This window comes from Ochotona princeps, chromosome 4, assembly GCF_030435755.1.
Source record: "Ochotona princeps isolate mOchPri1 chromosome 4, mOchPri1.hap1, whole genome shotgun sequence".
NCBI lineage: Eukaryota > Metazoa > Chordata > Mammalia > Lagomorpha > Ochotonidae > Ochotona > Ochotona princeps.
Genome location: NC_080835.1, coordinates 14,615,484 through 14,639,146, shown reverse-complemented (window position 1 = coordinate 14,639,146; position 23,663 = coordinate 14,615,484). Strand labels below are relative to the sequence as shown.

Here is a 23,663-nt window from a genome sequence, read left to right as displayed (position 1 = left end):
GGGTCAAGCTCCTGGTTCGTGGCTCCAACCTGGCCCAGCCGTTACCACTGTGGTCATCTGGCAAGTGAACCAGTGGATACAAGCTTGCTTTCTCTTACTTTTCAGACTCTTGGCGGAAAACGACTATGTTTAACATATTTTCTTTCAAATGTTTCCTTTAGGGCCCAGCACAGTGGACTAGCGGCAAAAAGTCCTCGCCTTGAAAGCCCCGGGATCCCAATGGGCGCTGGTTCTAATCCAGGCAGCTCCACTTCCCATCCAGCTCCCTGCTTGTGGCCTGGGAAAGCAGTCGAGGACGCCCCAATGCTTTGGGACTCTGCACCTGCATGGGAGACCTGGAAGAAGTTCCTGGTTCCCAGCTTCGGATCGGCACGGCACCGGCCATTGCGGTTATTTGCGGAGTGAATCATCGGACGGAGGATCTTCCTCTCTGTCTCTCCTCCTCTCTGTATATCTGACTTTGTAATAAAAATCTATAAATCTTAAAAAAAAAGTTTCCTTTATGCATCCTTTATGTAAATCCCTGGCCAGTTAGCTTTTTTCCACATGGTTCTCAGTCACTGTTATGTGCAAGAACAGTTGCCCTCAGTATTCATGAGGATTGGTTTCATGACCCTACCCAGACACCAAGACGCTTAAGCCCCTTACCAAAAAAAAAAAAAAAAAAAAAGTATATAGTATTTGCATTTAACCTAGACAGAGCCTTTTAATCTTCTCTAGCTTACTCATAATATCTATCTAATACAATGCAAACTCTGTTGTCTAGGAGAATATGAATCTGTAACTTTGGAACACAAAGATAGCAGCTAACTACATATCCCATTATCAAAACTACCACAGGGGCGTGGGGAACACCGTGACATAGCAGGTTAAGCCTTGGCCTGGCCACATTGCATTTCAGTCAACCAATTCAAGTTGGTTCCCATGCTGACAAGTCAGTTTCCTGTCAATATGCCTGGGAAGGCAGTAATGATGGACCTCTGCCACTACGTGGGAGACTCAGATGGAGTTCCTGACACCTGTGATCTGATCCAGCCCCAGCTCTCTGTCTCTCATGTATCTCAGTGTCATTCTGCTTTTTTAGATAAACAAATCTTCAAAGACAAACAGCTACCATACTTTCATTTCTAAGTGGGAGCTTCCTTACCCCTGGGAGGACCTTCATGTTGTGAAGAGCATTCTGTGCTTCTAGTGCAGCTTTACGGGTGTAAAATGTAACAAAACAGCACCCTGAAACAAGGAAGATTTCACACAATCAAACCTGTCCTCTGAAAACAGAGACCACTCCACTGACACACTGAAGCCTTATAGAGGGCTGATTTTATTAACGGTGGCTAAAAAAACGGGGAGAAGCGGGAAGCAGGGGCGTGAGGACAAAGAAACGGAGGGAGGAATGAAGAACCTAGCAGAAAAAAAAGACTTTTAAAAACATTTTCTTTGCAGTTTCACCCTTTTCCTTCTTTTATTTACAGTCTTCTTCAGCAACTTATGTAACTCCACTGCAAACAATGGCACCATTCCATTCAACCCACCCTCCTTATGGGACCAGGTAGGACATGGGGTAAGTAGACCGTCAGTCTGCAACCCACCAGGAACTCTACCACCTCCTACATTTGTAGCCAGTTTCTACCACATGCCTCAAATGCAATTGTCACTTACTAAATTATAAAAATACTTATGAGCAAGAATCTCTTAATATATATCCTTCAAATTCTTGGTTCTCAAATATACTGAGGCCTCTAACAGCACATGCTACAGCTTGAGCACGGGCATCTTGTGCTCTGTGTCTACTGTAGTGGTGGTGGGGACAAAGGTGTGCCAGAAATTTCACACTGCCATGATGCACAACAGATTTCTTTCAAAATCATGCTGCAGTTACAAGGTGCTAGTCGTTTTAGACACTACTAAACTTACTCCATTTGGTTAACTATACCATAAAGAGGAACTAACTCTACTTCTAGATGTTATCTGGTGGTCTACAAATGTGATGACCATGCCTGCTCACATCCACATACATGACAGACTTCAGAAAATTACTCTATGTAAACATTATCAAAAACAAAATGAACTTCTTAAAAAATCTGTGAGTGAGATAGGTATATATAGGCTGATGTGGGTGAGACAGGGCTGGGCCCTGCACTGGCTGGCACACACAACCCTAACCCTTTGGTGAGGTTTCTTTTGGAACTCCTCAACCGGATCACTGGACTCAGAACTCTGACCACTGTGAAAACCACAGGATCTCTGGTCTGACCATTGAGTGCATGTAACTGGGTCTCCACAGCTGCAGAGGCCTGTGCAGCAGCAGCAGACAGCAGGCCCAGATGCACATGGGGAACATGACAATCAGTTCACTGAGGCCTGCAGAGGGCGCCTAGTACCATGGAGGGCAGCAATCCAGGTCAAGCTTTGACAGCAAGTATCTGGGCAAAATGAGACCATAAGATGGACTAGGTCAGTCAGGGGAACGTGGAAGGAGTTCCTCAACCTTGGAGCAATGAAATCAACAGTATCTCAGAACTATCAAAACTAATAAGAGGGCCTGGCGTTCTAGCCTAGCGGCTGAAGTCCCCACCTTGCACAAGCCAGGATCCCATATGGGTGCCAGTTCTAATCCCAGCAGCTCTGTTTCCCATCCAGCTCCCTGCTTGTGGCCTGGGAAAGCAGGTGAGGATACCCGAAAACTTTGGGACCCTGCATCCACATGGAAGATCCAGAAGAGGCTCCTGGCTTATGGCTTTGGATCAGCTCAGCCCCGGCCATTGTGGCCACTTGGGGAGTGAATCATTGGACGGAAGATCCTTCTTTGTCTCTCCTCTCTGTGCATCTGACTTTCCAAATAAAGAGACAGATAGATATTTAGGTAGGTAGGTAGGTAGGTAGATGGATCTTAAAAAAAACAAAAAACAAAACATAAGCAGTATCCTCAGAACATGCTCCACATCTGGAACCCTGGAATGACACCAGGTGGCCACCCCCATTCCTGGGTACTGATGCAGTTGGGCGGCCCTCTCTGCTTTTCTCCCCACTTTCCCCATCTACAGGAAGAGAAAAGGAGACTGGAGGTAGTTGTTTCAGCCACTTTCCCCCATTCCAAGACCTTTTCCAACCTAATAGGCAGTCCACATGGGCATGCATCCCTCTCAGCTATGTAAACATCACACAAATAAAATGAATTTATTCTATATAACAAAGAAAATAACCCTGAAACCGGTTATTTAGAAAATCAGAGCATGTCTAGCAGGCAGGGGTGGAGGCGAAGCCAATGCCTCCCGACCATCCGTTCTATAAGCATTCATTTTGCTGGTATTTCTGGAGGCAGATTACCAGATCTTCTGTTCATTTCGTAGGCTACAGAAACCAAGTGGTGTGAACAAGTCCTTCCTATCTGACATTAACAAGAAACCTGTGGTATGTGGACAGTCCTCTTTCAGCTTCATTTAGTGAAAACCCTAAGGAAAGCCTTATGCAGAAGGGTTACTTAGATTTAACTTTTATCATTCCATTCCCAAGACCAAACAAGAGTGCATCTCTTAAATTTAGAACTTCCTTAAGGAATGACAAAGAGGCGACTGAACTGATGACCATGTCAACTTAACATTCTATTTTTAAGTCATTAAACGTGCTTGGATTTGGAGACAGAGCTCATCTCCGAGGACTGCCTTTTTCCCAGTACCTCAGGTGTATCCTGGCAGTATAAAAGCATGGGGCAGAGATTAACACAGAGAAGCACAACTTTCTGTTCTATCACAAATCCAAAGTTCTCACCTTTGCTCTGAGGAGGGTTTTGGCTCCTATCCCTTAGGACATTGATTTCGTAGACAGCACCATACTGTTCAAAGAGCTCCCGCAAGTCTTTCTCTGACCAGGTCCTGGGGACCTGGCCGACAAACATCTTGATAGCATCAAGATCTGGTTGGTCTGGGTGGTCCAGGGTGCCGTTCATTTTCTTTGAGCTGCATGAAATAAAATGAAACGTATTATATATTCATGTTACTTTCATGTATTTTTCTTTAAAGAGCTCAACTTTCTGGAAAAATATGAGGGAAAAATTATGCGTCTTTCATGATTTCCATTGAATTTACTCATTGCCTGGTCTTCCCTCATCATGGTCACCTTCTTCATTAGATGCCCAACAAAGGTCACCATCCTGATTGGGGCATCCTGGTTTTTAACTGAGTAACTAATATTGTTATTTATTCCTTGTCTAGTGTGAGGATTCTCACAGGACCTTAAGGGTAAAGCCCTGAAGCAAGATGAAGTTTTAATAATGTTTAAGCACAGTTAATAAAAACAGAAATGCTTCTTAAAAATGTAAAACAACAAAGGACTGTTGATTTCAGATGAGTCAGAATTTACATAAAGTGACAGATGAAGTTTCCTATGCAGAAGATGCAACAGAAGCATCTGATTTCTGAGAGCTAATTAATTTCCAAGAACTGACTAAAATGTTAACCTTCTGATGCAGCTGTATTTGGTATAATCCTATTGTTCTTGAGGTGGCCCCAAAACCAAAGACTATTTTTTTAAGATTTACATATTTTAATTGGAAGATAGAATGAGAGAGACAAAGAAGGAAACACACAGAGAGTGATTTTCCATCCACTGGTTAACTCCCCAATCAGCTATAATGGCTAGAGCTGGATTGGGCTGAAGCCAGCAACTTCTTTCAGATCCTCCTCACATTGGTGCAGTAGCCCAAGGACTTGTGCCATCCTCTGCTCTTTCCACTAGTACAGAGCTGGATTGGAAGTAGAGCTGCCAGTACTAGAACTGACATACATATGGGATGCTGGTGTTGCAGACAAAGGTTTAGCCCCGCACACCACGGTGCCAGCACCAAAGCTTTACTTCCTACAGTGTACAAATAACTGTAATATAAACATAACGCTGCCACAATTCTAGACTGTTTCTAAATTATCCAGTTTATTTAATATTTCACTGTCTTTGTTAAATTCCCTTATCGATCATAACCATTTCTTTTTTAAAATTTATTTTATTTTTTATTACCAAGTCAGATATACAGAGAGGAGGAGAGACAGAGAGGAAGATCTTCCATCCGATGATTCACTCCCCAAGTGACCGCAACAGCCGGTGCTGTGCCGATCCAAAACCAGGAGCCAGGAACTTCTTCCAGGTCTGCTATGCAGAGAGTCCCAAGGCATTGGGTCGTCCTCAACTGCTTTCCCAGGCCACAAGCAGGGAGATGGATGGGAAATGGAGCTGTTGGGATTAGAACCAGTGCCCATATGGGATCCCGGCACCCTCAAGGAGAGGACTTTAGCCGCCAGGGCATGACGCTGGGCCCGAGCATAACCATTTCAATGTTGCAAAATTCCTCCAACCCAATGACAGTGAACTTTGTTCCTTCATTCCTAACCCTGCCACTGCCATGAACCTAGCGTGATTCCCTGAACTGTAAACGATTCCACTTAAAATTACCTCATCTATTTTAAGGTCCTTCTGCTACTGGTTCAAGTTACTCAACATTCATCTAAACCATTAGCGATGTGCAGTTAGCTTTCACTTTAGTGTTTCCTGTTTAATTCAGAAATTCACAGCAAAATTTTTGAGGTTCTTAACATCTACTTAAACACAATTAAATAGGGCCCGGCGGCGTGGCCTAGTGGCTAACGTTCTCGCCTTGAACGCCTCGGGATCCCATATGGGTGCCGGTTCTAATCCCGGCAGCTCCACTTCCCATCCAGCTCCCTGCTTGTGGCCTGGGAAGGCAGTCGAGGACGGCCCAATGCATTGGGACCCTGCACCTGCATGGGAGACCCGGAAGAGGTTCCGGGTTCCTGGCATCGGATTGGCGTGCACCGGCCCGTTGCGGCTCACTTGAGCAGTGAATCAGACGGAGGATCTCCCTCTCTGTCTCTCCTCCTCTCTGTATATCTGACTTTGTAATAAAAATAAATTAATTAAAAAACACACACACACAATTAAATAATTTCCCTTAAACAAAAACTAAGTGTTTGTTTTGAATAGTATTTCAAGATCTTTAAGAACATCAAATATGTGAAAGGTGTTCAACCTTTCATTTTTAAGTTCCTATACCTTTTTGTAAAAAAAGATTTACTTATTTATTTGAAAGGCAGAGTTACACATAGAAGGGTAAAGGAACACACGGAGTGGGGAGAGGGAAAGAGAGAGACAGATTCGCCATCTCTTGATTCACTCATTAAATGACCAGGTGTCAGCCAGGAACCTGGAACTCTATGTCTCCCAGATGGGTGCTAGGCCTAGGAACTTGGGCCAGCTGCTATTAGTAAGGAGCTCTATCAGAAGTGCAGTCAGCTAGGATTTGAGCCTGGGCTCAGATGGGATGCCTGCATTAAAGGAAGTGGTGGCTCAACCATGACACAATCAGATTTTTAAATTTCTCACAAGTAAACAACACATAGCTACTGTCATGTTACCATTGCTGAGCTGGGAATTAAGTTAACAGTCTAATCTTAAGGCAGGGCCCAGCACAGTGGACTAGCGGCTAAAGTCCTTGCCTTGAACGCGCCAGAATCCCATATGGGCGCTGGTTCTAATCCAGGCAGCTCCACTTCCCATCCAGCTCCCTGCTTGTGGCCTGGGAAAGTAGTTGAGGACGGCCCAGAGCCTGGGGATGCTGCACCCGTGTGGGAGACCCAGAAGAGGTTCCTGGTTCCCAGCTTCTGATCGGCTCAGCACTGGATGTTGAGGCTCACTTGGGAGTGAATCATCGGATGGAAGATCTTCCTCTCTGTCTCTCCTCCTCTCTGTATATCTTTGTAGTAAAAATAAATAAATCTTTAAAAAAAAAAACGAATCTTAAGGCAAACAGTACACAGATCAATTCCCATCATTGCATCTGTCACAGTACACCCATATTCTTCCAAGTTAAGAAGTTCAGCTACATTCTAGGAATGAAACAACAATAAACTCACACATTCACTGTAGTATTTAGTACTTCATAGCACAATTTCATTATTCAACAATACTGACAGCTCTATGAAGGCAGATATTATTTCCTCTTCATCCTTTTGGACACACCTGGTTCAACGGGAACCAACATGGGATAGGAAAAATTCCTTGCTCAACTATTCCCCCTTCATCAGCTAATCCCAACAACACAAGTACTGTGCAAAGCGAGCTCCCAAATTCAAGAGCAGCTATTATATTATACTCTATGTCTGACTGGTAGGGTATCAGTCTCCTCTCTCCTGTCTGTCTCCCCCCGACCTTTCCTCATTTATTTACTTGAAAACAAAGAACACAGAAAGGGAAGGATGGAGCAAGGGCTCATGCACCTGCTCGTTCATTGCCCAGACGGCCAGAGCAGCCAATCGTGGATGGGCTGAGGGCTCAAGTACTTGGGGCAGCTTTCATGGCTGTCTTGGGCACAGCAGCACAAAGCTGAATTAGAAATGGAGCAGTTGAGATTTGCACAGGTACTTGCAGACAGCAGCATTTTCTTTAAATGGTTTTTAGTAATTTCCCTTTATTTTGATTTTCATATTGAAGCACATCTTTGTTAAAGATTTATTTATTTTTATTGCAAAGTCAGATATCCAGAGAGAGAGACAGAGAAAGATCTTCCATCCACTGATTCAACTCCCCAAGTGGCCACTATGGCCAGAGCTCAACCAATCTGAAGCCAGGAGTCTGGAGTCGCCTTCGGGTTTCCCACGCAGGTGCAGGGTCCCAAGGCCTTGGACTGTCCTCAACTGCTTTCCCAGGCCACAAGCAGGGAGCTGGATGGAAAGCGAGGCTGCCAGGATTAGTACTGGCACCCATATGGGATCCCAGAGCATTTAAGGTGAGGATTTTTAGACACTAGGCTACTGTGCTGGGCCTGGCAGCAGCATTTTTTTCTTTTTAAATTAGTTTATTTTATTTGAAAGATCAATTTATAGGAGAGAGAGATATCTTTAATCCACTGGTTCACTCCCCAAGTGGCTGCAATTGCCGGAGTTACACTAGTCCTGAGCTACCAGCCAGGAGGTTCCTGTGGATCTCCCACATGGGTGTAGGGCCCCAAGGATTTAGACCATCTTTTGCTGCTTTCCCAGGAGCATCAGTAGGAATCTGGACCAGAAGTGGAACAGCCAGGACTTGAATCAGTGCCCAAATGGGAAGCTAGTGCCACAAGCGGAGTTTTAACTTAACGCTCTTCCACATATTTTGGAATACACTTTCAATAATCTGAAATGCATTCTTATCCTTTATTTAAAATCACAGGTGGCAGACTCTTACGAAAATAACTATTTGGCCCAGCAACATGGCTTAATGGCTAAATCCTCACCTTATAAGCACAGGATTCCATATGGATACTGGTTCATATCATGGCTGTTCCACTTTCCATCCAGCTGCCTGCCTATGCCCTAGGAAAGCAGTAGAGGATGGCCCGAAGCCTTGAAACCCTACACCCACATGGGAGACCTGGAAGAAGTGCCTGGCTTGGGATTGGGTCAGTTCTGGCTGTTACAGCCATTTGGGAAGTGAACCAGCAGATGGTTCACTCTCTCTGGCCCAATGTGATGGTTTATGCTCCGGCTGTTCTACTTCCCTTTCATCTCCCGGCTTGTGGCTTGGGAAAGCAGTAGAGGATTACTAAGAGGACCCAAAGCCTTGAGACTCTGCACCCACGTGGGAGACCTGGGCTCTGGGCACTTCCTCTTAGCTTTGGATTGGCTCAGTTCAAACTATTATGGTCACCTGGGGAGTGAACCAGTGGACAGAAGATCTTCCTGTCTTTTCTTGTCTATATAAAATTCCCCTTACCAAAACAGTAAATAAACCTTTAAAAAAAAAATGTTTTCAGAAGTTTCATCCTAATGTTTCCAAACAAACCAGGACACCATAGTGAAAACAACCCCTACCATGGCCAGTGAAACACCTGTCCATATAACCTGCCCTCAATAATTTTAACTACCAGTTTTAACAGCATTTTACTAACATGCTGTTGATTATTCCTATTTCCTGCATTGAGGAAGCTACTTCTGCAAAGCGGCAGGTTTACTGTTTTGTATTACTCTAGAGACACCTGTGCCCTCTTGTCAATCCCTGCTGTGTTTGTTTGCCATTTCTAATCTTTCTACATTACTATGTAGTGCAAAAGCTTCATAAACATGGTCAATTAATGTGGATTACAGTCGATCCCAAGGTTTGTGGAGATTCAGGATCCTAGCAAATGTCCTCCTTTTCTCTTCTCGTTCTTTCTAAATTCTCACCTAGTTCTTCATGTCAACAATTCAACTCCCCCAGCCATTCTTTCTGTATACCAATTCCATAACAAGAACTCCCCACAGCAGTGAGCCAGCGAATGGAGGATTTTTATTTCTCCTTCTCTCTGTAAATCTGCCTTTCCAATTGGGAGGGGAAAAAAGTAGCAGCGTGTCTCTGAAGTCAACATTTCAGTGTCTGACTGCTTGCTCTGCAGTTCTGGCTCTGTTCTCGGTTTCAACTTCCTGCTAATGGATGCCCTGGGACGCACCATGCAATGGTTCAAACCAGAAGATCTCTCTCTGCCTTTCAAATGAAAGTAATAAACAAAAACAAAACAAAACAAAACAGCCACTAAGGACATGACTCCCAATGTAACATGCCAAGGATCCTGACCATCCACTTTACGTATCATTAAACACACTCAGATTTGTGCCTAATCAGCCCACTCCACGAGGCACTCCTCAGAGTCATGAGCAGCAGAGGGCTGGAAGAGAGGCTCTCCATTTGCTTATTCACTCCCCAAACACCTGCAACAGAAAGGGTTGGTTCAGGCAGAAGCCGAGCATGCCGAAGCAGTGGGTGGGAGGGACCCAAGCATCTGACCCATCAGTTGCTGCCTCCAAGAATGTGTGAATCATTTCAGTTCCTCAGCTGTTCTGGCCACATGTGGTCACTGAACTGGGCGGTCGATACAGTGAACAGTTTCATCAAATCAAGTTGTACTGGACAGCACTGGTCTGTAGAATCTTACACTGATTCACAGAAAGAGGCAATGAGTGAAGTTAGAAGTGGAAAAGTTACAATCGGAGGTAAAGGGAGCTACGGGCTCCGTGGGCAGCAAGAGACAGTGGGCCATGCTCCAACACAGACGCACTTGGAAAACAGTATGCTAAGTGAAAGAAGTCAATCACAGAAGATCACAGATTGTATGATTCCATTTGTATGACATGTTCAGAACAGGGAAATCTGTAGATAGAAAGGTAGCAGCTGCCTAGGAATGGGGGTAGAGGAGGAATGGTTGCTCGCAATCATTTTTTGAATGATGCGGGTGTTCAGGAATTGGATGGGGTAATGGGTATTCATTTGAGAATACATAAAAGAAAATCACTTAACTTTTAAATTACTTTATTTAAAAGGGTACATTTTATGGTATGTGAATTATATCTTCAGGAGGGGCAATCAGAGGGCAGCTCAGATGGACAGGGGCAATGATAACCATGCTGCGGGGAAGCTGTAAGGTAGGTCAAGAGCAAGAGAGGAAGCCCAGGAGGAGCAGGGCCAGAAAGATGGAGTTTCCTGTCTTTGAATTTCAGAGCTCTTAACCACATATTACCAGTTCACAGGTATCCTTAAGAAAAATCTTTCATAAAGATGAAATACATGCAACCCATTCCCTTTAGTTAAATAAATTTATCTATTTATTTATTTGAAAGAGTGGCACACAGCGAGTGAGATACAAAGAAAGATGGCTCTTTTCCCATATGATCACAGCCAGGTCCGGCCATTGCAAAGTCGGACATACAGAGAGGAGGAGAGACAGAAAGGAAGATCTTCCATCCAATGATTCACTCCCAAGTGAGCTCAACGATCCGAAGTGCTGCGCCGATCCAAAGCCAGGAGCCAAGAACTTCCTCCAGGTCCCACGCGGGTGCAGGGTTCCAGGGTTTTGGGCCATTCTCGACTACTTTCCCAGGCCACAAGCAGGGAGATGGATGGGAAGTGGAGCTGCTGGGATTAGAACCGGTGCCCATTTGGGATCCCAGTGTGTGTAAGGCGAGGACTTTAGCCACTAGGCCACTGTGCTGGGCCCTAAATAGATTTTTAAAAATCCTTTTATATATGGTTGGAGTGTCTGTTCCTTGCAACCAAATAAGGTGGTAAAAAGAGCTTCACATATGTTTTTAAATTATTTTAGAAAACTTTTATCTTCCCTTATTATCTGTTGCTCAGCTCACTAGACAAACAGAAAAAGTACATACTTACCAGTCCCTCTATCTCCCCAGAGGCATAAATATTATCACATTCCAAACTCCAGCCACCACCCACCCTCATGAGGCTTCCACACTGTGCTGTGAAAATACCAAGACAAAAGTGCATCAAAAATCTGAGGGCCCGGAAACAGTGGCCCAGCCAGAACCAGCTACTTGCATTGAAGATGAGAAAGAGTGTATCTACAATCCCAGGAAGTAATATTCATTTCGATAAAGGGAGAGCTTTCTATTGCTGGTGGGGTTCAGTACTAGAAAAAGCTATCAGAAGGCTTTAAAATCACCACCACAACAGAAGGTAACAATCTGTTTTGCAAGGTTTCCAGATTTCCTCCTTAAGGTGTGGTGGTAATGCCTGGAGCCCTTACCTCTGCAATCACCTTTAATTACAAAAACCCCTGAAAGAACGTCTTATTCACTCAACTACATTTCCCAAGTTGGTATTATGATGCCAGATTCTACACACCATAAGGCTCTAAAAAGGACTGAGCAATTCCTGTCCTGAAGGCAACAGTACTGATCGAGCAGAGGACACAGCCATCACCCTGTATAAATCCTACTCTAAGAGAAGGATGACAGTTCTGTAACAGAAGTGACTAATGAGGCTTCATGTTATCTGTAGGAAGAGGGATTTAAGCTGAATGGATTAGGATTCGAAAAGGATTCTGTGGCAGACAGGACTGAAAGCCTAAACGGTGCTGATGGGATGGTTAGAACCAAGAAGAGGGAGAGGGAAGAAAAGTTGGGGGAAGAATACAGAGTGTCAGAAGAGAGAAGAATGAAATATATACAAATAAACAAACAGATTGTTGAAAGCACTAGGAGCCCTTACAGGTGCCAGTTTGTGTCCTGGGAAAGCAGTAGAGAATGGCCCAAAACCTTGGGACCCTTCCACCTGCATGGGAGATTCCGGAAGAAGCTCTTGGTTCCTGGCTTCAGATCGGCTCAGGTCCAACCTATGTGGCTTTTTAGGGAGTCAACCAGCGGATGGAACATCTTTGTCTCTCCTATTCTTAGTAAATCTGCCTTTCCAATAAAAACAAATAAAAAAAAAAAAAAAAAACAGAAAACTGGGTTTTCCTGTTACACTGATATGCTTAAATGTATTCCTAATATCAAAAAAACAGAGATTACGTTTGTCATAAAAATTTATTTTTAAAAGAGAGCAAGAGACCACTGACTGGTTCCCTTCCGAAACTATAGCTCTGTCAGACAGAAGCCACAGCCCAGAATTCAATTTGGGTGTCCTCGTGTGTAGCAGGGACCCAAGCACGTTAGCCATCACCTGCAGCTCACCTGTGCACATCAGCAGGAAACTAGATAGGAAGTGGAGAAGCTGTGGCTCAAACCAGATACTCTGATATGGAATGTGGCGCACCAAGAGCATCTTACCCTCCTTGCCACAACATCTGTCCCTGATCTGTCTTTCAAAATACACCTGGGAAAATTCCCGATGAAGTACAGTGTTGAGAGATGTGAGGATGAAGAGGATCCTGCATTAAGCAGCTTCTAAGATGAAGGCACAGTCTCAAGCAATCATAGGAAACTCTGTTAGGCTTTATTAGGACTCGGAATTTGCTTGAACTCCAAGCAACTGAGGAGTTAGCTCTTTGGTTCTAGTGCAATATTGTTTGTGGAGAAGCCTCCAGATGGGGAAGTCAAATGAGAAAATTCTAGTCTCTAGAAAATAGTCACAGAACTCAGTGGACATGTGGGGCACAGGTACAGAGATCTGACAATGTCCCTGTAGCAATGGGAGAACTAAAGGCAAAGGTACGAACTACAACCCTTAGAGAACACTCACAAGCTAGGGTGAAGGAAAGGTAAGGACCATCAGTGGGGGCTCAGGAGGGCCCAGGCTAGGTAAAGACTGACCTAAGCAGAATCAAGGACACTGAGAGTGACACTAGGAACAGCAACTATTCCTGGCCTCCTTCAGAGCTCATCTCCCACTTCACAGCTGTAGCAGAAAAAAATTCTGAAATAAGGTTAAATCGAATTTCTAAGGAAAACCACTGCAGCAAGAAAATCATTGATTTAACCTCCCTTGGAGTAAAGGGTACCAAAGCCCAAAGTGACAAGTGCACACCATTCTTAGGCACTTTCTTCTTGCAAGCCTCTTACTGAGTCTTTGGTGCGTGCTGCCACGGGCATGGATGTGAGGAGCCTTGAGGAGGGAAGCAGCTGATGGTCTGGGCTCACTGACACCTAAGGCGGCTGGCTTGGTGAGCACAGAGAGCACCACTGAACGTGTGCTTTAGGCCCAAGGCTGACAGAAACCCTCCTCAGGCCAGCCTCCTCTCAACCATGTCTCTTACCTGTAAAACAGGGGAAATGGCTGATGCCCACTTACAACAAAGCTTTGGTGAAGACCAACACTAAAACTGATGCAAACGTGCTTGGTAAAAATAAATAACAGGGGGCCCGGCGGTGTGGCCTAGTGGCTAACGTCCTCGCCTTGAACGCACTGGGATCCCATATGGGCGCCGGTTCTAATCCCGGCAGCTCCACTTCCCATCCAGCTCCCTGCTTGTGGCCTGGGAAAGCAGTCGAGGATGGCCCATAGCACTGGGACACTGCACCCGCCTGGGAGACCTGGAAGAGGTTCCAGGTTCCCGGCTTCAGATCGGCGCGCACTGGCCGTTGCGCTCACTTGGGGAGTGAATCATCGGATGGAAGATCTTCCTCTCTGTCTCTCCTCCTCTCTGTATATCTGACTTTGTAATAAAAATAAATAAATCTTTTAAAAATAAATAAATAAATAAATAACAGGACATTCTACTCGCTGATTACTGCGAGCTAACAATGACCTACTTTACAGGTATCAGCTCTCAACAATTTAGTGTGTACAAAAACTACACAGGACACTTCCTAAAACACAGAAACTTGAGCCCTATGCTAAGATTATCAGAATTTAAAAGTTCCAGCAGATTCTGATGCAGTGGTGTATGGTACAGATTACAACAAAAACTGAATTAGTCCAACATTAAAAAAAAAAAAGGCTGAGAAAATATTGCTCCTGAAGAATTAACACTGTCAGTGGCAAAGCACAAAGTGTTATAATGAAAGATAACTTAAGTTACAAAGACTTTTTTGTAGAGATTTTATATTCTGGGATATGGAACACTTTCATAATGAATTAAAAGTCTTTATGATATTTATTATCATCATTTCACCTATTATGCTTTTAAAAATAAAACTCTGGAAGTGAAAAAAAAACAGAAACAAAAACCTCCTGTAAAAAGCACCCACCTGGGCCCAGTGCTGTAGCCTAATGGCTAAAGTCCATACCTTGCACGCACAAGATCCCATATTGCGCTGCGACGGCCCTGCTTCCCATCCAGCTTCCTGCTTGTGGCCTGGGAAAGCAGCTGAGGACAGTCCAAAGCCTTGGGACCCTACACCCACATGGGAGACCCAAAAGTTCCTGGCTTTGGATCAGCTCAGTTCTGGCCCTTGTGGCTCACTTGGGGAGTGAATCAGCGGATGGAGGATCTTCCTCTCTGTTTCTCCTCCTCTCTGTATATCTGACTTGCCAACAAAAATAAATACATCTTTAAAAAAAAGAAAAGAAAAAACATCTACTTTACCATTACTCTGGACACTAAAAAAAAGCACAGGATACATTTCCACAGAGCAAGCAAGATGGCTAATTTGGAGCCCACCCCCACAAATAACACTACAAAGAATCTGCTGTATCCACACTTGTTACACCTAATCCCAGGGTAGAGAGGTACGCACTCAGAAGCCTAACCACAAAGGCTTGAATGAATGCCCGTTATCCAGGGCACATTCTAACATTTCATATTCTTGGCTGTGAGTAATTTAAGGTTCATTTGTCTGAGGTTACAAACGCTTTGAAGACTGGTTAAATCAACCAAAATCAGGAGCCATAATGTCCAGAACTGTAAGTCCCCTGTAGGTACAACTCGGAGCCAGGTTAGTATTTTTTATTGCTGTAAACCATGCAGTTTTTGTACCATAGCACAAGTGACTAAAGTTTCTCACTCCCATATTCCAATTTATTTTAGAAAACTGCCATTCAAGATTGTTCCAGTTTTTCTGTTTTGTTGTTTTGGAGGGCAGTGGACAAGCTGATGTTTCTGAAATCATGTGCTGAGCTGCATTTCCAATTAGACTGGGGAAATAAAACAGGGTTCAGAATTACACCTTTAATATCAATACTGAATATTGTAGTCAGTACTAAATACACCTAACCAGTCTGCTCTGTGATATGAGCTTAAGAACTTGTTAATTAAAAAAAAAAAAGAAAAATAAAAAACATATACATAAAACAGTAAGTAAAACACTTCCTGCACTATCTGAAATGTACCCAATCCAAAGCAATGCTACAGTTTAGAAAACAGCCTTGTAATCTACCGTATTAGAAAACAATGCAGCTTAGAGGGACTAGAGCCAACACTGTAGCAGACCTTGCTGGTCACCCACCAAGTGCACCTTTATGCCAAGGACTCTGTTACAGCTTTGAGGACTTCAGCAATAATAAGTTAGTTAGACCAGAGTAGAAAATAGCATCAGAGAACTCAGATTTTGGCTTCCTTGCCTAATTTTTGCTTCATTCTCCTTTGGAAAGGGAGTAACTTTATCAAATAAAAACAGGGGAAAAAACAGTTTCTCTGCTTATGATAAAAATTAGACAACAAAAATACTTACACAGGACTGGAATTCAAAGAGCAATGATCCACCATCATTTCTGGAAGGAAATCCAACTTAAACGCAGCCATCACCTCACTCTCCCCTTCAGAAGCCAATGATTTTTAACTTGCTGCACTTGTCTGATCCACAAATACACACAGCTTTAGCTTCCTGGGCCCCACAAAAAACACAAAGTGGAAACAGGAGCTCAGGGAAACCAGCAATAAGTGCCACAGAAACAGGCAGGACTGGGGAAGGGGCAGGGCAGAGCAGAACTGGATTAAAATGGGGATGTGACCATGTGAAGGGAGGCTCAGCTCAGCACACAATGAAAGTGCTGATGCGCCAGGCTTGTTTTGTGTGATTTTCCCTGGCGAAGCAGTACTAAGTGCACTGTCAGATAAACAGAGTGTCAGATCCATGAGGATAGCGCTGGCCAACAGAGCAGAAGAAATACAAACTTGCCTCACATCCTCCTACCTCCTCCATACAAATCACTTTTTGGGGTCTCCTGAAGTAGGAAAACAGCTCACCTCATGTTTTTGAAGAACTAAGCCACTTGGCTTGGTTTTAGACTTAGCGTCCATGTGCCAAACACAGCAACGGACGCATCTTAAGTACAGTCATGTGAGGAGGAGCAGACCACCAGGAGCAAGCCAGAGGCCGGCTGGGGAACCAACCGACCGTTGCCAATGCACTGTGCCCAGGAGCAACCTCACTTTCCCAGTGCTGCTCAGGGCAGACTATGCTACCTCCTGGCTCCTCATTACGGTAACAGACTCCAAAAATCCTTGGTCCCATAATGCTCATAGGGTGACACAGGCAAAATATCTTCACTGGCTGAATCTTAATTTACCAGAAAATAAAATCAAAGAGTGATATTCTGCTTGTTTCTTGACAGTGTATCAAGAAAATCATTTAATCTTTTCAGTTCTCTGATGACATTTATGAAGCAAACAAAGCCATCACACTGATATAATGAAAAAGAACTGGAGCCCAGCAGGGACACACAGTACAACATGGAAGCGAAGGAGGAAGAAGGCAGACTAAGCTTCTCCATCCTCTCCTTTCTCCCTTAAACTGTTGCTGAAATCAAAATTAATAAAGGCACACATAAAAATGCTATTATGGGTGAGCAGTAGAGATGAATATATTTAGAAATCAACGCAGATGTGTGCTCCTGTTCTCAATTTAGCTCCACTTCCCTCCAAACAGCAAACGGTGACATTTCAATATTTAGGCAATGCCTCTAAGACTTAATCTCTAAAGGCTCCCAAATTCCACAGGCTTTTTGTCCATTTTTATTATTAGGGTTGCCTTACCTCAAAGATTTCACTTCACCCAAGCTCAGTTCAGCCTGTAAAGAAGTAAATGAATGAACGCCTAAACACAGTTAATTTGAAAAATAATAATAATAACAACGAAAGGCAACAAGTGATAGCATAAGTTTAAAAGTTCTAGTTCTGGACCTGGCACAATAGTCTAGTGCCTAAAGTCCTCATTTTCCATCCACCAGGATCCCATAATGGGTGCCAGTTTGTATCCCAGCTGCTCTATTTCCCATCGAGCTCCCTGCTTGTGGCCTGGGGGACCAGGAAGAAGCTGCCAACTCCTGGCTTCGGATCAGCTCAGCTCTGGCCAGTGCGACCACTTAGGAAGTGAACCAGCAGAGAGATGATGTTTCTGTCTCTCCTTCGCTCTGTAAATCTGACTTCCAATAAAAATACATAAATCTTTAAAAAGCAAAACAAAACAAAAAAAAGTTCTATTTCTGTGTGATACAGCTGATGTCTATATGTCCCTGACCCATGAAGGCAGAAACTTTTATGTCCAGCACCCAAGACACAATTGTTCAAAACTCAGAACTGCTAATGGCAGCTCACTGCCCTTCGTTCTGTCAGACTCTGCTCAGCTGACCCAGGACATCAGAGGTACAGGGTGGGAGCTCTCCTCCACCCTACTGGAGGAACAATAAAAAAACCAACTGCAGGTGAGAGAGGACTGTGCCATCAACACACCGGATACAGTGCACCAGCCCCGGCAGGTGGGAAGCAGGAAGCTTAGCCAGGACTGGTTAAATTACCACTTAGGTCTGTCGTCTCTCCTTTGTACGTTGACAGGCCTCTTCCCTCAGAAAGCTCCCTGGACCAAAGAGTAACTATGAATCCAAAGCCAAATTAGATCTTGAAGAATTTCTTGAAAAAGAATAAACAAATTTCAAGGAATCCCATTGGTTACAGTCATGTTTTTATTATTTTTGTTCAATAAAAACAACACATTCACACATTTACTTGCAGTGTTTATGCTATTAAAATCTATTTTACAATGCTTAAAAAACAATAAAAAGTAATATTGTTACATGAAGAAAAGTGCTTCTCTTCAGTCAGGTCATAAGAATTAGAATAATTAAGTTTAATATACTTGTGGGAAAAAGCACAGAAATTAATCACAAGCCACTCAATTTCAGAAAACGGTTGTAAAGTTGCCAAATGAAAATCAAAAACAGCTATGGAAATAGAAAACACAGATATTAAGGATAATGAAAAAGCAGACTCTAAAGCTAGTTATCCAGAAAAATGCCTATAAGTTAGTTACATTTCTGTTCAGGCTTTTCCTGAAGTGCATTAGAAATACAACCAATAATGGGAAGAATGGTGATAATCAAGGATTTGCAGCAAAAAAAGGTAATAACGTAACTTTCCCACTTTTTTTGGGAAAGATTAATTTTTATTGGAAAGTCAGATTTACAAAAAGAAAGATCTTTCAGCCACTGGTTCACTCCGCAAGTGGCAGCAACAGCCAAAGCTGAACTGATCCAAAGCCAGGAACCAGGAGCTTCTTCTGGGTCTCCCAAGCAGGTGCAGAGTCCCACGCTTTGGGCCATTCTCTACTGCTTTCCCAGGCCACAAGCAGGGAATTAGACCGGTAGCTGGGCAACAAGGGCACGAACTGGTGCCCACACGGGATCCTGGCATGTGCAAGGCGAGGACTATAGTCACTAGGATACTGCGTCGGGCCCTCTTTCACTTTCAACTACCCCTTCCTTCCACTCTGAATTTCATCTCTCCGTTTTCTTTGCCTGAAATATTCTCCATTTTTGGAAGGGTAACAATTCAAAGCCTAATCATGGCAGGGGAGGGGCAATTAGCCTGCTAGAACATTTAGCAACGACATCAGGGGTGCTGTTTGGGAGGTCTGCATTTCATGTTGGAGCATCTGGGTTGAAGTTCAGCTTCAATTATGATCCCAGCTCCATGCTAATGTACACCCTAGGATGGCTCAAGTAACAGGGTCCATGCTACCCATGGGAAAACCTGGATGGAGTTCCTGGCTCCTGGCTGCCATCTAGCCCAGTCCTGGTCTGATGACTGTAGGCATTTAGAAGGAAAATGGGCAAATGGGAGATATCACTTTTTCTCTATGCCCCTCTCTCGCTCTCTACTGTTCTATTTATATCTCGTGTGTGTGTGTGTGTGTGTGTGTGTGTGTGAGAATTTCTGTGTATATGCATATACTTCCTCATTTGTAAATATTTAAATAAAAAATTGTTTTCAGGGTCCAGTACAGTAGCCTAGTAGCTAAAATCCTCGCCTTGTGCACGCCAGGATCCCATATGGGCATTGATTCTAATCCAGTTGCTCTACTTCCCATCCAGCTCCCCGCTTGTAGCCTGGGAAAGCAGTTGAAGACAGCCCAAAGCCTTAGAACCCTGCACCCAAGTGTAGGAGACCCAAAGGAGGTTGCTGGCTTCAGATCAGCTCAGCTCTGGCCATTGCAGCTGCTTGGGGAATGAACCAGTGGATGACAGATCTTTCTTTTCTTTCCCTATATCTGCCTTTCCAATCAATCAATAAGTGAATAGCTAAGTAAATAAATAAATAAAACGTTTAAAATGAAATCAAGTCATTTAAAAATATATAATAAGGGAAACTTTTTAAGATAATAGCACACCATGCAATTCACAAAATAGAAATAAACTTCACAAGAAAATTTTGAAAACCTGCATTAGAACATAGAAGCTCCAAAAATTCATATTTTCTTGGCCAAAAGAATGAAAACCGGAGAGAGAGTTGAACAAAAAGCCTTGATAGCATGTGCAAGCATCTCTCAACTGATGCAGCCAGAGTGTCCAGCGACAAGTGAACAGATATCCCACTTCCACCCCAATAGTCTGGGACAGCCGAAAGGGCAATGGAATGAAGGCTGATCCCACTGAGTGTACAGGAGATCACAGACCACTACCACCGCCTTGAAAAAGAGAATCTGCGGGCCTGGTGTAGTGGCCGAGTGGCTAAAGTGCCTTGAAAGCACTGGGATTCAAAGGGGGTGCCGGTTCTAATCCCCGCAGCTCCACATCCCATCCAGCTCCCTGCTTGTGGCCTGTGAAAGCAGGTGAGGACGGCCCAAAGCTTTGGGACCCTGCACCCGCGTGGGAGACCTGGAGGAAGTTCCTGGCTTCAGATCGGTACAGCACCAGCCATTGCGGTCACTTGGGGAGTAACTTATCGGACGAAAGATCTTCCTCTCTGTCTCTCCTCCTCTCTATATATATTTGTGACTTCGCAATAAGCAAATCTTTCTTAGACAGAATCTGCATAATTTAAAAAAGTCACTATTAACTCATGTAGCAAAAGTACCAAAATCTCAGGAAAAGTTTTGACCTCGGGCTGCTAAGCGACTGGGTATGTGCCTGTCCGTGTTGCTGATAAATAATGGGAACACACAAACGTGTAAGTAACTGATACTGCTTGGAGATAACCAATCAGAGTAACTTACTACTTTGACATATTGAATTTCACTACTAAAATTGAATACTTCTAGTACGGTGCAATTCATAAGGCTGTTAGGGCTACTAATTCAGACTCACACTGGCAAGTATCTCTGTGGCATCTTATTTTGTAGCAGTTCGGCTCCTGCTGCAAAAGTGTGACAACATAACTTAGAGGGCCTCAGCATGATAGCACAGTGGGTCAAGCCATTATGCCAGCATCCCACATGGGTGCCAGTATGTCTCCTGGCGGCTCCACTTCTGATCAGCTCCAAGAGAACATACCTGGGAAAGCAGTGGAAGGTGGCCCAAGTCCTTGGGCCCCTTCACACCTGTGGGAGACACAGATGAGGTACCTGACTTCATTCTGCCCAGTCCAAGCTGTTGTGCGAACTTAGAATCTGTGGATGGAAGATCTCACCTCTTCTTTCCTCTGTAACTCTGTCTTTCAGATTTAAAAAAAAATTTTTTTTTAAAGGGATCTAGCACTGTGATGCAATGGGTAAAGTCTCTGTGTGAGACGGTGGCATTCCAAGCGGGAAAAGGTTCAAGACTGCAGCAGCTTCACTTCCTATCCAGTTCGCTGCTAATGCACCTAGGAAAGCACATGGCTGAAGTGTCTGGGCCCCAGACACCCACATAGGAGACCCAGAAGTCCCTACTCCTGGCTTTGCTTTGGCCTGTCCCAGCACCTCACTTTGCAGCCATGTGGGATATGCTTTCTCTAGCTCTCTTTCAAACAGTGGTGGGGTTGGCACCTTGTATAGCACACTAAGCCTCCAACTCTAGTGCCAGCTTTCCACAGGAGCACTAGTGCAAGTCCTAACAGCTCTAACTCCAGCCCAGCCCCCTAGCGGTGACCTGGGAAGACAGCAGAAGAGGGCACAAGTCCTCACACCCCTGCATGCTCACAGAGTTACTGGCTGGGAACTGGCTCAGCTCCATTTGAGGAGTAAACCATCAGACGGAACATAATGCTCTAGGTGTCTTTGTCCTCTCTCGGTAACTGCATTTCAAACAAAACAAAATAAATCTCCAACACATTACCCCCCCCCAACGAAAACCTCTGTGAAGTTTAAATAAGAACCAAGACAAAGTAAAAACTTCTGAACTGTGACAAATTTTTGGTATAGTAATTAAGATGTTACATGGGGGGCCCAGCACCATAGCCTAGTGGCTAAAGTCCTCGCCTTGCACGCATCGGGATCCCATATGGGCGCCAGTTCGTATTCCGGCTGCTCCACTTCCCTTTTAGCTCCCTGCTAGTGATCTAGTACTTCCCTGCTAGTATCTGAGCACGGCTCAAAGCTTTTGGGAGACCCAGAAGCAGCTCCTGGCTCCTGATTGTCACAGCTCCAGCCATTGCGGCCACTTGGGGAGTGAATCAACAGACAGAACATCTTCCTCTTCATCTCTCCTCCTCTCTGTAAATCTGACTTTCCAATAAAAATAAATAACTCTTTAAAGAAAAAAGATGCTACATGGGACACTTATATCCCATATCAGCGTGCTTAAGTTAGAGTATCAGCTCAACTTTTTTTTAAATATTTATTTATTTTTTTTTTATTGGAAAGTCAGATACACAGAGAAGAGGAGGAGAGAGAGAGGAAGATTTTCCATCCGATGATTCACTTCCCAAGTGGCCACAACGGCCGCAGCCAAGCCAATCTGAAGCCAGGAGCCTCCTCTGGTCTCCCACATGGGTGCAGGGTCCCATGGCTCTGGGCCGTCCTCTACTGCTTTCCCAGGCCCCAAGCAGGGAGCTGGATGGGAAGTGGAGCCGCCGGGATTAGAACTGGAGCTCATATGGGATCCTGGCATGTGCAAGGCGAGGACTTTAGAAACTAAGCTACCATGCCTGGTACAGCTCAATTTCTAATTCCAGCTTCCTGCTAATACTCTCAGTGAAGAAGGTGTTATGGTTCCAGAAGTTGGGTTCCTGACATCCAAGTGGATACATGGACTGAGTTCCCAGCTCCAGACTGAGGTCTGGCACTGCCCTATCTGTCCCGAGCTTCTGGGGAGTGAACCAACAATGGACGATCTCTTTCTCTCAGCCTTTCAAGTCAATTAACCAACTAATTAAAACATTTATAGGGGTCGGGAGGATAGCTCAATTGGCTAATTCTCCACCTGCAAGTAATGGCATCCATATGGGCACTAGTATGTGTCCCATTAGTTCCACTTCTCACTCAGCTCCCCGCTTATGGTCTGGGAAAGCAACAGAGGGTGTTCCAAAGCCTTGGGACCTGGTCCAGCGTGGGAGACCTGGAAGAAGTTCCCGGCTTTGGATCAGCTTAAATCCAGATGTTGCAGCCACTTGTGGAGTGAACCAGCAGATCAAAAATCTCTCCCTCTCTCGGTAACTACCTTCCCAACAAAAATAGAAGGCATTTTAACTGGTGGGGCATAATAGGGGGCTCAAGGTAATTAAAAAATATTTTTAACGTCTATTTCAATGTAAAAACAGTGTGAAATTAAGTAGTAAAGTTAATAATTTGTGTGCAGTAAGTTGTTTTGCGTGTAAAATTATCACACAGTATACTAAAATATGACCAGGCCAAAGGAAGGGAAAACCATTAAGTTTTTTATTTTCTCTCCCTCCCACACACTTAAGTCACTCTCTGTTTCCCTCCACAGTGCAAAGGACTAGCAGAAACTCTGGTTTTGTGATTAGTGCTCTCAGCAAAAGTGTAAACTCTGCGAGTGCTAGAATTTCTGTACTAACCCTAATCTAACAATCCCTATCAGAATGCAAGCACCTTCAAGTCAAGATGAATGTTCACATTCCCACACTGGCTATGGAATGTAACTGTAATTCTCAGTGGCAATAATACACTGCAAGCTTACACTTTGAAATTAGAATGTTGAACAGATTCTGGGTCCAGGAGGCTAACCTACTAACTCCAGTCCTCATCTCGGTTTAGTTGGAATTTCTCAAGTGTGAGGTGAAGCGGAGGAGAGAAAATTAACTGGGCAGCTGTAACAGATCACCTCTACCTCTCAGCAGCCCTCTCCTTCCCACTCCTCCCCCAGCCCAGACAGAGCTG

The 23,663-nt window shown here is 44.2% G+C and overlaps 1 protein-coding gene across 20 annotated transcripts in view; it reads right to left on the bottom strand.

Moving 5' to 3' along the window:
- Positions 1-23,663, bottom strand: part of CELF1 (CUGBP Elav-like family member 1) — a 91,136-nt gene that overhangs the window by 18,442 nt on the left and 49,031 nt on the right. For 10 of the 20 annotated variants that reach the window (XM_058663034.1, XM_058663038.1, XM_058663041.1 and 7 more), the window contains 4 exons: positions 17,168-17,202; positions 15,864-16,016; positions 3,769-3,956; positions 1,148-1,230 (listed from right to left, as the gene is read on the bottom strand). In XM_058663034.1, the coding sequence (XP_058519017.1) occupies positions 1,148-1,230; positions 3,769-3,956; positions 15,864-15,934 (342 nt within the window). In that variant the 5' untranslated portion in view covers positions 15,935-16,016; positions 17,168-17,202. Of the gene's footprint in view, positions 1-1,147; positions 1,231-3,768; positions 3,962-15,863; positions 16,017-17,167; positions 17,203-23,663 lie in introns of those variants that run through there. The other 10 variants (XM_058663048.1, XM_058663051.1, XM_058663052.1 and 7 more) reach the window with 4 other exon arrangements.